The sequence below is a fragment of the Carlito syrichta genome, unplaced genomic scaffold, assembly GCF_000164805.1.
Source record: "Carlito syrichta isolate Samal-C Ts95f unplaced genomic scaffold, Tarsius_syrichta-2.0.1 Scaffold303264, whole genome shotgun sequence".
NCBI classification, from domain to species: domain Eukaryota; kingdom Metazoa; phylum Chordata; class Mammalia; order Primates; family Tarsiidae; genus Carlito; species Carlito syrichta.
This window is the reverse complement of record NW_007247360.1, coordinates 83,270-97,643: the sequence shown is the minus strand read 5'-3', so window position 1 is coordinate 97,643 and position 14,374 is coordinate 83,270. Positions and strand designations below refer to the sequence as shown.

At 39.2% G+C, this 14,374-nt stretch overlaps 1 protein-coding gene across 1 annotated transcript in view; it reads left to right on the top strand.

Moving 5' to 3' along the window:
* The window catches only part of LOC103260604 (VPS10 domain-containing receptor SorCS1), a gene marked incomplete at its 3' end in the record, with an annotated part of 460,792 nt that overhangs the window by 368,409 nt on the left and 78,009 nt on the right, over positions 1–14,374 (top strand). Inside the window, exon 5 of the mRNA XM_008058239.1 lies at positions 11,808–11,881. Coding sequence (XP_008056430.1) covers positions 11,808–11,881 — 74 coding nt within the window. The remainder of the gene's footprint in view (positions 1–11,807; positions 11,882–14,374) is intronic.

Genomic DNA, 14,374 nt, shown 5'->3' with positions numbered 1-14,374 from the left:
TGGTGTTTCCAAGGATGCCTTAACTCCCAGTGGAGGCTTTTTGATGTAAGAGATATATGGAACTCGAAGAGTTTTATTGAGTAGATTGTGCTTTTTAGCCCAAGATAGAATTTTACTGGCCATCAGTTCCATAAGAGTTCATATTAAGCAAAAGAAAGTGGCTTTTAATGAGGGAGAAATGATCTCACCAAATATCCCCAGAATTCACTAAATTAAGTAGTTTGATATTTTTGTGTTTTTCCTTAGAAGGAGAATCTTCTTGAGATATTAAACATCCAGATGCTTGTATTAAAGTTGTCCAGAAAAACAAGACCAATAGTAGAGAAATAAGGGGGAGGTGTATAATGGAAATTGACTCCTGTGATTATGAAGGCTGATAAGTCTCAAGATGTGCTGTCTGCAAGCTGAACAATTAAGAATTCAGTCCAAGTCCAAAGGCCTGAGCATTGGGTTGGGGGGATGCCAATGGCATAAGTCCTGGTCCATGTCCAAAAGCCTGAGAACCAGGAATGCCCATGTGTAATGGCAGGAGGAGATGGGTGTTCCAGCTCAAAAAGAGACAGTAGATTCACCTTTCTTCTGCCTTTTTGTTCTATTCAAGACATCAAAGGATTGGATAATCCTCAGTCACATTGGGGAGGATGGATTTTCTCAGACTACTGATTAAATGCTAAGATCTGCTGGACAAAACCTCACAGACATACCCAGAAAGAAGTTTTCCCAGCTATCTGGGCATTCCTTAGCCCAGATAGTAAAGTTGGCACATAAAATTAACCACCCTGGTAGCTACCAAGATATAAACACTCCCTTGAATGGGCATCCAGCTTTCCAGGCACAGCTAAAATGACTGAAGAGAAAAGGGAAAGTATCTTTTACCCATGAAAGTTCTTAAAGAAGTAGCATGGCTATTTAGGAAACCCTGGCATCAGACTTATCCAGTATAGAAATAGGAGCTAGACTCCTTAGCTTCTGAAGGGTCTATGTCAGAATGTATCTTTAGAAAGTTCTAAAATTTTCAGAAAATGAACATAATAAACAGTATAGACATCTCATATCAAATAGACAGAGGGACACTTATGTGACGTTCCACCACTCAGAACTTCTTATGACTGAATCACTATGGACAGTGTGAAAAATTCCATGGTATTTACTATAGAAGCACCAAAATCTTGCTTTTATTTATTAATTTGTTCTTTATTTCTGTAATTTTAGCAGTAGGTCAATCAAACATTCTACTTGTTTTTAAAAAGTTTTTTTTTTTTAATTTTAAAGATGTGGGTACAATTCAGGGTTAGGTATACAAATGTTCACTATGCAGGTTGATAAGTTTGTGCCCCTCCCTCCCTGGCAGTTTCCCTCAACTGCCAATCCCACCCCTCTTCCCCTGCCAGTTTCCCACTACTGCCAACCCCTTTCTTATAGTATTATGACAATTATTCAAGGTCCTCTTATGAGTGAGAACATATGGTACTCTGTTCTTTGTTTCTGTGATAGATCACCGAGTATGGTTGACTCTAAATCTGTCCAAGTTGCTGCAAAGTCCATATGTTGGTCCTTCTTTGTGGCTGCATAATATTCCATTGTGTATATGTACCACATTTTTTAATCCAGTCCAGCCTCTATAGGCAGCATGGTTGGTTCCATGTTTTTGCTGTTGTGCATAGAGCTGCAACAGACGTGTGTGCACATATCTTTTTTGTGGAATGATTTGAGCTCCTCTGGGTATATTTCCAATAGGGGTATTGCTGGGTCATATAGAAGGTCAATTTCTAGTTCTTTCAGAAATCGCCACACTGTCTTCCAAAGAGATTGCACAAGTTTGCATTTCCACCAGCAGTGTAGAAGCGTTCTTTTTTCTCCACATCCTCTCCAGCATCTGTTGTTTGTTTTATTAATAATGGCCATTCTTACTGGGGTTAGGTAGTATCTCAGTGTGTTTTTGATTTGCATTTCTCTGATGATTAGTGAAGCTGAGCACTTTTTCATGTGTCTATTGGCTGCCCACATTTTGCTCATTTGAAAAAAATTATTTTTCTTTGTATTGGAAACTGAGCCGATAGGAGAATAGAGGTTCAGTCCTTTACTTCATTGCTAGCTTCCCCCTGCTTTCCTACCTTGATACACAGGAAACCACCCAAGGAAGGCTTAGCAGCAGGCTGAGTCTGCCAGATTACATCTTTATTTTAATTTGGCAGTAAACTAGTGTACAAACTGTGCTATAAAACATTGCCTCCAACAGCATCTCTCAGTCTGTCTTAAACACCTCACTAAACATGATGTGTTGGGAAACATTTGAAATGAGAGAAAACAAAGAGCAGATGTGACTGTAAGGAAATAAAAAATAATAATAATAACAGGAGAGAAGTATAAGAATATATGTATACCTCAGCTTTGTTGTCTATGCCAGGATCCTAGGCTCTTGGCATCTCTGTCAGGGTTTTGACTGGAAGAACAATGGTAAAGGGGGAGAGTGCAGTGTTGTGAACTCAGGTCAGGACTCAGGCTACCGAGTGGATAGAGAGGAGAAGCCTCTTGTTCTCCTTATCTGGGCTAGCAAGGCCTCTTCTGGCAGCACAAGCAGGAGTGTCTGTTCTTCTCCGGTACTGTTTGGTGTACTGCTTCTCCCAGGCCTGTGGGTGTCCAAGACCATGTAGGCCATGAATGCAATTCCTACACCAGCAGGCAAAAAAGTAGAACTGAACAAGACAAGCTGAGTCTGGGAAAACAGGTTGGGCATGGAAAATTGGAGAGCAGCTGTTCATTTAGAAGTTGGGAAGGACATTATCAAGCTCCAGTCTGCTATTCTTGCCATAGAGGATGTTGGGTCCAATGCTGCAAGAGCTTCAGGAATTTTTTTGAGAGAAGGAATCCTGTTTTGTCTGCAATGTGATTTTTTTCCCCCTTATTTATATGTGTTAAACAACTGACATAGATTTTCTAAAGAGAAACACATATGCATACAGGACAAATGGACTTTATCTGCTGCCCATATTAGTTCCCTAATCACTTTCTTTTTTTTTCCTTCCATCCTTCCCTTTATTTTTGTTTTTCTTCTGTTCATAGATCTTCCTTTTGATCTTATTTTAGGAGATGTTATATTGTCTTGTGGATTAATATATATGTTTAATATATTGATTTTAATATATATCAAACACATGATTAGTTCTGCGGAGGTAGGGCAAAGCCTTTAGAACTGTTTGGTAGGCCACCCCTTATTTTGTGGTGGTTTTAGAATATTAACGAGTTTGTATTGTCTCACTTGTTTTGGATCTCTATGAAACAGCAGTCCAAGTAATACCATGTGGGAAGCCTGCTTCATTCTTGATCACCTCTAAATTCCAAAGAACCACAGTTTAAGAAAGAAATAGTAAATAATAAGGCCTTCCATGTTGGTCTTACCTTACATTTTGGTACATGTGTGTCAGATACATGCAAAACCAAAACATGGTGTTAAAGGGGGAAAACAGGCTATAACAGGGAGATTCTGTTCACAAATAATAGAAACCCTAAATATTAACAGCTGACATTCTCTATGTAAATGAAGACTGACTTTGAGTTGAAATCACATATTGATAGAAAAGGAAAAATGACTGCCAGTGTGATTAGTAGCCAATTACAGAATTTTTAGTAACATACATAAAAGAACTAGTTTTAGTTCTCTTCCTTCTCTCTGTCCACAAGTCCCGCAATTTTATTTACAAAAAAAAGTCTCTCTTTTAATCATTCTAATCATTCATTTATTTTTTTCCTGAGTGCCTACCATGGCTACTTTGATTGGTAGACATTCCCTGGGTAATAACATCTACTTGATAAGGAAATAGATACCAGCAATTTAAATCTCAATCATATTGGTTTCTTACCATTGATTGACAACAGAACAGGCTGGTAAGAGGGTCAGCTCTCCACTCTGTCAGGCCCTACCACTGCTGTGTGACCTTCAACAGGTCATTTAATTTTGTCGTTTTTCCAACTGTAAAGTGGAAGTAATGATAAGAGTACCTGCCACATAGGGCTGTTTGATGCTGAGATAATGTATGTTAAACACTGAACGTGTAAAACACTTAACATGTAAAACACTTAACACAGAACCTGGCACATAGCACACATGTATACATGCTAGCCTGTATATTATCCAAAGACTTGAGAGATGGCGGAACTAGTGGGATGTGGCTGGAATTAGGCATAAGCCTGCCTTAGTCAGAGGTTACTTCACTCCAGGTCTGTTGTATGTGGAGGTCTAGGCACTTTAATCAATGTTATATGCCTTTTTAATCAATCACTAAAAGGTTCTGTGGAACCAGAATGAATGGAACAAGGATGAACTGGTATTTGATGCTCAGAAAATATTATTGATCATAATAACTGTAAACCATTAAATATTAAAGTATTTATCTTCACATTAACTCTATTTGTTTTTTAATAGACCTTACCAGTCCCTTAATGTCAAAAGGGCAGAGCAGCATTGAGATTAAAAACAACAACAACAAATGGGTCCTTGAAATTCAACCCCCTGGGGATATTCAGATGATTTCTGCACAAGCACAAACACTTAGGAAACTGATATCTACCTAATGCCATCACATTTCCCCAAGGCACTGCATTAAGTAAAAAAGGCACTCAGTTATTTATAAGAAATATGTTGAGCCTTATATACCATGCTGGTTTGGCAGGATTTTCATGTGCTTGAAATTTCCCAATGTCAGAGCTGATTTCTAATCTCATGAATATGTAAGTAATTTAAGTATCCAAGTACAAAACTGGCAATTAGAGTGGAAACCAGGGAGCTTGCTAAATGTCAACCCCAATGCTTGTTTATAAAACAAATTCTCAAGCTGAAATGCCATCATATGCAAACAAGGACGGCCTGCATTTACCGCAGACACCTTGTTTAAACAGGTACTATCATTATTTTTCAATTGCTTTCTGGAACAGTTTGATCTACCTGTCCCTAATGATTTTTTTAAAATGAGCTACAAGAATAAATTGTAAATGGACATTTTAAAACACGTGATTAGGATTAATGCTTGAACAGGCACATTTATGCTATTTGGTGACTATTTAGGCTTTGAAAGAGGTATCTGTTTACGTGCCCAACTTTTTAGCCAGTTCGTCAACTGTTCTATGCCACCAGCACTTGTCTTTAAGAACTTTTAAAGCCGGGCACTGTGGCTCACCCCTGTAACCCTAGCGCTTTGGGAAGTAGAGGCGAGAGAATTTGAGACCGTCCTGGGCAACTTGGTGAGACCTTGTCTCTACAATAAACCAAAAAATTAGCTGAGCATGGTGGCGCATGCCTGTGGTTTCAGCTACTTGGAAGGCTGAGGTGGAAGGATCGCCTGAGCCCAGCAGGTTGAGACAGTGGTAGCCATGAGCATGCCACTGCACCCCAGCCTGGGCTACAGAGTGAGACTGACTAAAATACAAATAAATAAAAGAATCTTTAAGGCCACAATTTTGTCTTATCATTTTCTTATGTAATTCCAGACCTGGGTGCACAGCAAGTATTCACAAATCAAACTGGCTCCCGAGTTCCATGTGTCTAGTCTTCCAAGCCTCAGAGCACCAAGCCCAGCTGTAGGGCATGTGACAGACTTCTGTGACAGCTGGGGTATAGCCAGTTACACATTTGATAAATCCAGCTGCAAGTGAGATTGATGGAGCCAGCGAGAGGTCATCATTACTGCCCAGTCTTCATCAGCAAAGCCTGAGTGTTCAGCTGCAATGCTCTTATCTGTTGACCTTGTTGACATTTAAATCCAGTCCACATGAACTCCCCATACGTTTTGGGAAGATTTCACCTGCCCAACCTGGTCCCAGGCTCCCAGTATAGCCTCAGCTCCCATTTCACTGCTTCCCAGCCAACCTGAGTCTCTAGCTATTGACCAAATAAGAGCAAGAACACTACTCTGAGTTTTGCTGGTCTATTCATTTGCTTAGACAGAGCAAATGTCTTAGTCTTCATACTAAGGAAAATGTTAATTGTACTCCAAGGTGCACTATGAATGCTTTTACAGATTCCAAATTTTCCTCTCACATAGGCCACCATGCCACTGGGAGCAGAACATTGTACATTACTTACTGTATATTGTCTGTGATATTCCTAATCAGCTAGCTTTTTCTTTAAGTAGTCTACCTATTGAGACTAGGATAGGGGTGGGGTCTGGAATGGGCTTCATCGTTTTTTCACTATCTATTCCCTGTACCAACCAGCCAAAATCAAGACTCGCATCGACTCTAAGCAAAGTTTTTTGGAACCATTGTAAGTGCTGCAGATTTGGTTTCTCCATAGTGTGAGTTCTGGTCCCTCCCATGTTGTGGAACCAGGGCATCAGAATGTACTTTTGAGAATTACATTTTTCTCTGGACTGATTGTCTTTTTACCTATTGAGGCTGGTGAAGAAAAGAACTTGACATTTGTGATGCCTCAGAGCTGGCATTAGGAATTTATTTGAAGTCCTTAAGGTACCATCTCCTCTTGCTAAAAAGAATGCAGGAACAGTAGAGAAACAGGAGAGTCATGAGGTGGATGAACCCAGGCCATCCCCAGGAGCAGTATCAGGATGAGACAAATAAAATAGAACTGACAGGATTTTTCTGTCAGCCTTTTCAGTAAGTGCAATTTGCAGACCTCCTGCCTCCAAATGTTAAGAGCAGAGAAGGAAGAGGAGTGGGCAGACAACCTTGAAAAAAGCCAACAGCGGGATGTGTTCCACCTATAGAGGAGCCTGTGTGGAGGGACCCGGGAAACTGTCCCCTGACCGGGAATATGCCATGGGAAGCTTTGTAGAGAACAGCATCTGATCCTATGAACCAAAGACTTAAGACTCCTAGCTTTAGCCAGGCTTGCTGGCTCAGCCTGTAATCCCGTGCTTTGGGAGAGGCTCAGGTGAGTGGATTGCCTGAGCCCGCGGGTTCGAGATCCACCTGAGCAACTTGGCGAGACCTCATCTCTACAATAAATCAAAAAATTAGCCAGGTGTGGTAGCGCGTGCCTGTAGTTCCAGCTACTTGGAAGGCTGAGGCGGAAGGATCGCCAGAGCCCAGCAGGTCGAGCCTGCGGTGGGGCCACTGCACTCCAGTCTGGGCGACAGAGTGAGACTCCAACTCAAAAAAAAAAAAAGACTCCTAGCTTCTATGGAACTGCCCTTGCACTGATTTCTATGGAATTAATGTTCTTCCACTAATTTTCTAGTTGCAAAAGAAAATGAATAATGTACACCTGTCTAACAATCTGAAGATATACATTGACCCAATTTAGATATATTGAAAATACCTTCCAGGGACAGTGAATTAGGAAACTTTTGCATCAACTCAAGCAAGTCGAATCTTTCTTCTCCTAGTAAGGATTCAACCAAAATGTGAATGTTAAGAATCTAGAAAAAAGCTGGAAACCGTGCTCTCAGACCCCACTTCTCTCACCTCCTCTTAATCTGCTGTAGATTAGGAATCCCGAGCAGCCAATGCATCCCACTCTTTCCCACCCCCAAGATGTCCCCTGGTGGCATCCCTCTTTATTATTACTCGTAGCCAGTGCCCATCATCCAACTTGCAACTCTAAGGACCTCAGGGGATGGCACCAGAGATACCCAACAGTTGCTTAGAAGCTCACAATGAAAGTAACCCTTGCAAATTGCATCCTTTGCAGTTAAGTGTATTTCTATTTGCATGCTTCTGAAGCAAAGACAGATGGCAAGGAAACAAGCCAATGGGAAAGATTTTTTTTTTTAGACCTTCACTCAAGGAGCATGCTAGAAAGGAGAAAGAAGTAATAGCCCCAGTCCAGCATAATGACATAATGGTGGGTGAAGCCTCAAGGTTTCTAACAGATCTTGAGCATGGACAGGTGTTGGGTTTGTGCTCATTACGTTATATTTACTAATGCAGGAAATACTCTCAGATGTTTTAGAATGATTTTAGACTGGAAGGATTTTCTGTTTTGCATTATTATTTAACCAGAATCTTTCTCTGTAATTGTTCTGAAATTTCTTCTTCAATTCTTTTCCAGTGTTTTATATCAGTGTTAGCAACAACAACAAAAAAATCAGACGCCCTCTAAGAATGGCATTTTAAAGTTCATGACACAGAGGGCATGAACATTGCCTTCCTAAAACTAGCTTAAATGCTCTTTGTCCTCTCCCTAATCTTTCTCTCTCATTCTAGGCTCAGCATTGCTGGAGAAGGCTGCTACTGCTTTCTCTGATGTGACAGATAGTAATGATAGTTCTCAGTTCTGTATTCTGACAGTAAGAAGAAACCTTGGAGCCAGAGACAGACAGAGAGGGAAATAAATCTTATTTAGATGCTGCCGACACTGTGAATTTTATTAAAGGACATTGACTTATTCCACAGGGAAAGCCTTCTACCAGCGGCTGAGACAATCCTTGGATAAAAGGCTTTGATACCATTTTCTTCCTTGTGGAGGAGAACTTTGCTGTCAGACTCTGTAGGCTTAATTAACACATTAACTAGAATGGCTGAGAGTTATTGTTTTCTCCTTTTCTTGGTATAACACTAGATTGGACAATTAATGTCTTAGGGAGAAAATGTTTGAAGTAGCAGGCAGAGTATAAGAGCAGTTTTGTCTTAGGTGAATACACAAGACCCTGCTTGCAACCCTTGGGAGTTTCAAATGTACTGATATTTATAGGTGTGTGTGTGTGTGTGTGTGTGTGTGTGTGTATGTGTGTGTGTGTGTGTGTGTGTGTGTGTGTGTGTGTGTGTTCTCTTTTGTTTATTTTTTTAGGCATAGACTTCTAGCTATGAATCCATGGAAGCAAAACATATTCCTCTAATACATTTTTTTGGTCCATCAATTGGGAAACTTGGGTTCTTTACTGGGTAGACGCGTGACTAGGGGATTTGTGTAGTGCCAAAGTCAATACTTTTTTCCTTTATCATCTGTGATGTTCAAGGCACTTAAACATGTACAAGGATGGAATTTCTATGTCTAAAAGATTTGCAATACCATTAAAGAGGCAGAGAGTGGTCTCAAATATTTTAGAGATTTTAGATAGAAAAAAATTTCTGCATTACTATCTCAGAAGGCTATCATGAAAAGCTACTAAATAGGATAAATGTAAATAGGTGGTCAGTAGTTTAATAGAATCTGCTATTATACCATAGTTCTTTGGAGATGAAATCAGTGGCAATCTTGGTAGAGGAGGATTTATAGAGAAGGTGGCCTTTGATCTGGCTCTAAAAACAAGACTGATATTGAGGAAGACAAATCTTGAAGCATCCCTGATGGCACAGCAGGGGAATGTTGCTGAGTATGTGGGAAGGTGAGAAGACCAACCCACCAGGACCAAAGTGTATCTTTTGAGAGATTAAATTGAAAAAGATCTCACTGAGCTGGATAAGAGAGACTTGGTTTATTGGATTTTTTTTTTTTTTTTTGGTATAACCACTGCTTAGGGAGTCTCTAGAAGCTCACAAATAATAGAGTCACCCTTTGAAGATATAAACAAATGTCATGGGACAAGCCTGGCTTGTCCACAGACTCTGAATCCAAGCCTAGGGGATAAATTTTAAAAGATAGAGAAAAAAAGAATGGCAGATGCAGGTACCCAACATTTCCTCACAGAGATGAGTTCTCTGTGGGAGCAGGAGTAGTAATCCCTTGGTGTAGCCATATGAGCACTTAGAGCTTATATGTTATTATTGCAGGATATATATGAGTCCAGCCTTCATATGCAGAATTATTGTTATTTAGAATTGTCTCAATTCTTTTCCATTTGCGTTGATCTTTATATATAAATATAGATATTAATACATATTTTTATATAGGCATAGGCATGCCACCATGGTATGAGCTCTATTCCCGTTAAACTCATAGAAGGAAGTAGAACTCTGGGTTTAAAAGAAAAAAGAGAATGAGGAGACTCACTGTCAGAGTGCTTGCTGTTGTTGTATAGGCCTTCATGTTAAGACGCAAGGTGTCCAGGACATGCTGGGGAACAAGAAACAAGACATGCATATACTGGCTGAAGAAAATGTGACTTGTCACATTCCCTGTTAACTCTATGAGAGACGCTATCTCCCTATCTCTCCTTGCCATTCATACAGTATATCAACTATGCAATGTTTCCAAGAAATCTTTCTCCTGCAGGCATGATGGATAAAGAAAAAATAAAAAGACTTTGAAAGAAAGAAAAAGTCACAGATCCTCTTTGGCTGTATGCCAAAATACTGTGTAATTGGAACCAATGGAGCTTCTTGCTTTAGTAGCCTTTTATTTCAGCCTTTTTTATTCTGGATGTGTTTTGATCCAATGGACACGATGTTGTAGCACGTTCTTTCAAGGATCAGTAAATACTCACTTGAGCTGAGTTGTTCCTTGGTCATGCCTGGTGCGTCTGCAGCCTTGGTGAGTCACTTGGGGAGATTTAACCTTTCACTGAGTGTTGGGGCTGGGAAGAAATAAAAAGCTGGGCAATCCTGGTACCAAGTACAGTGTGACTCACCGTCCATTCACCATGGGAGTCAGCAAATGTGATGGTGGAAGACTGAGGTTTAAATAGGTTACAAACCAGGTACATAGCAGAAAAAGAAAGATGTTACAAATGATATTCTTTTTTTTCAAATCAATACATAAATGACCATGAGAACAAGAATACCTACAGCAACATAATTTTCTGGGATGCCATCAAAGGACACTTTTGGAGGCAGAAGAGGGTCCTATGGTGACATAAAGATTATCTGTTGGCTGCAAGGATGACAAAAACAGTTTATAAAAGAAGACATTTTGGGGATGGAGTATGTGGAGGAGGATCAGTCCCTAACTCATGAGTTATGATTCTATGCAGTTACCCTTGAAAAGTACTGAAGCAAGGTAGCAAATGGATTTGAAATCTTATCAGCTGTGTAACCATCTGTAAAATGGCCATAATTGTTTTGTATATCACAGAGAGGCGTATGGATTAAGTAAGGTAATGCATATGAAGTACTTGGGCGATAATAAGAGCTTAGTCAACCTAGAGTGCTGTTTTATAGCCTTAGGTTCCTCTGGTTACTGTTCTAAAGACCAATGATGGTTACTTAATGCCTGCAGAATCAATTATTGTCTCCTTAAGTTGCCAGTTAGTACTTTTTCCATGTTGCCGTCTACATATCTGTTAGACTTATTTAGATAAGCCAGATTTATCCATATCGTGTCCCTGTCTGTCTCACCATTTTGGCTCATGCTGCTTCCTTCATGAGTAGTACTATTTTTGTCTATTTGAAGGCTGTCATGTATTAAGGTCCCAACGGATTCTCCACATGATCTAGGGAGCATCCCTGATTGACTCATTCTCTACAACATCTGGAAAGCATTCCTGATTGATCCTGGATCTTCTGTATTACTTTATCGCTGGCTACCTCATGCATTTCACATTATTGAAGTCAACTTCTAGTTATATTGTGTGCTGTTCTAGAACCAGGTCTAGATTTTGCACTTCTTTGCATTCTCAACAATGCTCAACATGTGCTAGGTCAAGTGGCACAACTGACTTTGTCACCAGGCAGAATGGGGTATGAACTCAAGTTCATTCTATAATTAATACTTACTTGACATGTAATTTCTAACAAGTCATTTCATCCTTCCAAGCTTTGGTTTCCTCAACTGTGAACTAAAGATATTAATATCTGCCTTGCAGAATTTATATTAGGAATAGAAATGGTATGTGTGGAACACTCACTTGACATTTGGCAGGTACTCAATAAACGATAAGTACTATTATTATTGTTACCTTTGATCAAATTAACTGATGTTTGTATATTTGATGTACCATACAACCATGGGGCTGAGTAATTTCTCTTCTTTACAGTTATACAGCTCTTCTGAATTTGGTAGAAGGTGGCAGCTTATCCAGGAAGGAGTTGTACCAAACAGGTTCTACTGGTAAGTCTCATTTTATCTTGTATCACATTAAGATATGGTCTAGTAAATGAGTATTAGAATCATGTTCTTACCCAGTACTCTCACATAAGATCTATTCTTATTGGGACATACCCACCTCCCCACCAGGCAGGATGTGACATTGGAGTAGGAAGCAACCTAAGAGAATGTTAAAATTTGTGTTACAAAATTTTTTAAAACCCCAAAATGGATCATTAAGATTAGTGAACTGTCAGGGCTTTTTAAGTGTTGATTTTTATGTTTTTGTAGAACCTGTGATACAGACTTTTGAAAAAAATCTAATATTGATTTTTTAATTAAAAGCAATATTTACACATATATTGCATAATAAAATGAAGGTTTTTAGTACAAATAAATCAATTTTATTTAGTCTAAAGGTAGGTCTTTCTCCCATTTCTTATTTCAGACCTTGTAGACCATCTCTCTGTCACGTGGGACACAACCAGTATTCCTAGTTTCTTAATTATCTTTCTAAAAATGTTCTATGAATTACCGAGAGAGAGAGAGAGAGAGAGAGAGAGAGAGAGAGAGAGAGAGAGAGAGAGAGAGTGAGTGTGTGTGTGTGTGTGTGTGTGTGTGTGTGTGTGTGTGTTTGTGTGTGTAGTCTTAGTTTACTTGGGCTGCTGTAACAAAATACCATAGACTGGGAGGCTTAAGCAACAGACACTTATTCCTCACAGATCTGGACATCTGGGAAGTTTAAGATCAAGGTGCTGGAAGATTTGATTCCTGCTAAAGGCCCTCTTCCTGACTTGCAGATGGCTGCCCACTGGCTGTGTCCACATATGTTGGAGAGAGGCAGACCTCTGGTCTCTCCTCTTCTTTTTATAAGACACTAATCTCTTCATGGGGACCCTCACATAAACTTAATCACTTCCAAAATCCCCTATCTATAAACACAATTATGCCATTGTGGATTAGGGTTGCAACATATGAATTTTGTGGAACATAAACATTAAGTTCATAACATAGATAGATATAGATATATCACACTGTTTTATGTCTTGTTTTTTGAGGGGATGAAGTTGACTATACATATATCATCCTTTTACAATAGACTACATAGTATTTCACTCTGAGAACATATGTATATGGCAACCCCCTCAGGTCTCCTCCCACTGTAGAGCTTTTCTGTCCTCTCATTAAATCCTGCTTTCAAAAAGAAAAGAATATATGTATAATGAAGGTACATCTTATGCCTAAAAAAATAACCCATATGTATTAATAGAATGTATGTGTAGGGAAAGAGACATATGGGCAGGGGGAGAAATAAGGGAAAGAGTCAGGGGAAATAACATTCTTCATTCTTTTGTTCTTTTAACCACCTCAATCCATCCTTCAGATTAAACTAGAGGTGACCTCTGTCCATGGGAATAGGTAGCTAAAATTGAAAAGAAGGGAAATAACAGAAATTAATATTAGCATTTGAGTTTCTAAGATCCTAGATGCTAGCAAAATAACTACAAGGTATGGAACATTCTAGTGTAATTACTTATCAATATCTTTAAATTTAAATTTTTAAATGCTACCAAAAGATATGATTCTACCATACCCTACTTTATCTAATGTTCTTGTGAAAAAAACACTTAAGTTGTTTCCAGAATTTTGCTATTATAGACAGGGCTACAAGGATCTGGCTTAGACAAGACTTTAGATATCCCTTATTTATGACCTTTGGAATCATAGGAACAGTGATGTTTTAGGAGCCAATGAACTCCTTGCAATGAGGGCAGTGAAAGTATCTCCCCTTTAGTTCTGCTGAAATCACACTGCCCCTCATCAGCTTTTAGACTTACACGCAGAACAGATCACCAAGGCACATAATAGCTTCCCACCTCCACTCCAATTCTCTCACTTTTATATGATCTCCTAAGAGGAATGCATTTTTATCTTTCTCATTTCCAAACACTGCCCTCACCCCTACGGGAGTTGAAAGCTAGAGAATTGAATTAGAAAAATATCTTTAAAAACTAGTGAAACTTCCTGAAAAAGTTGAAGACAAGTCATTTTCAAACAAAGTGGCCCAAAGATAACACAAAGAGACTTCTATAAGACATGATAACCATTTTCCCCCTATCGTAATAAGACATTTCTAACTTTAAAAAAAAAATGTTGTTGTTGCACAGAAAAGTTCATCTCTTTTGCTCTACTGCTCTTGCTCAGGAGTGACTTGAGTCTGGCTTTCAAAGTTTAAATTGGCATCTCCCATCTCCAGGAACTCAACCCTGGCTCTTACTGAGTCTCCCTTCTCCAGTCAGCATTTTATTCTCCTTCCCTTACTCATTTTGTACTTTATTTATAAGGCACCTTCATCTTCATGTATTTTGTCTATAATTATAAAGTCAGTTTTGGAAGAGAGAGTCCACGTCTTTTAAAATGTTTCATTCTCCCCATTTTTTGGTGCTATTGTTGTGTCCAGAATGCAAGGAAGATGTCGTCAACATGCAGAGGGTCAAATTATGAGTCTTTTATTAA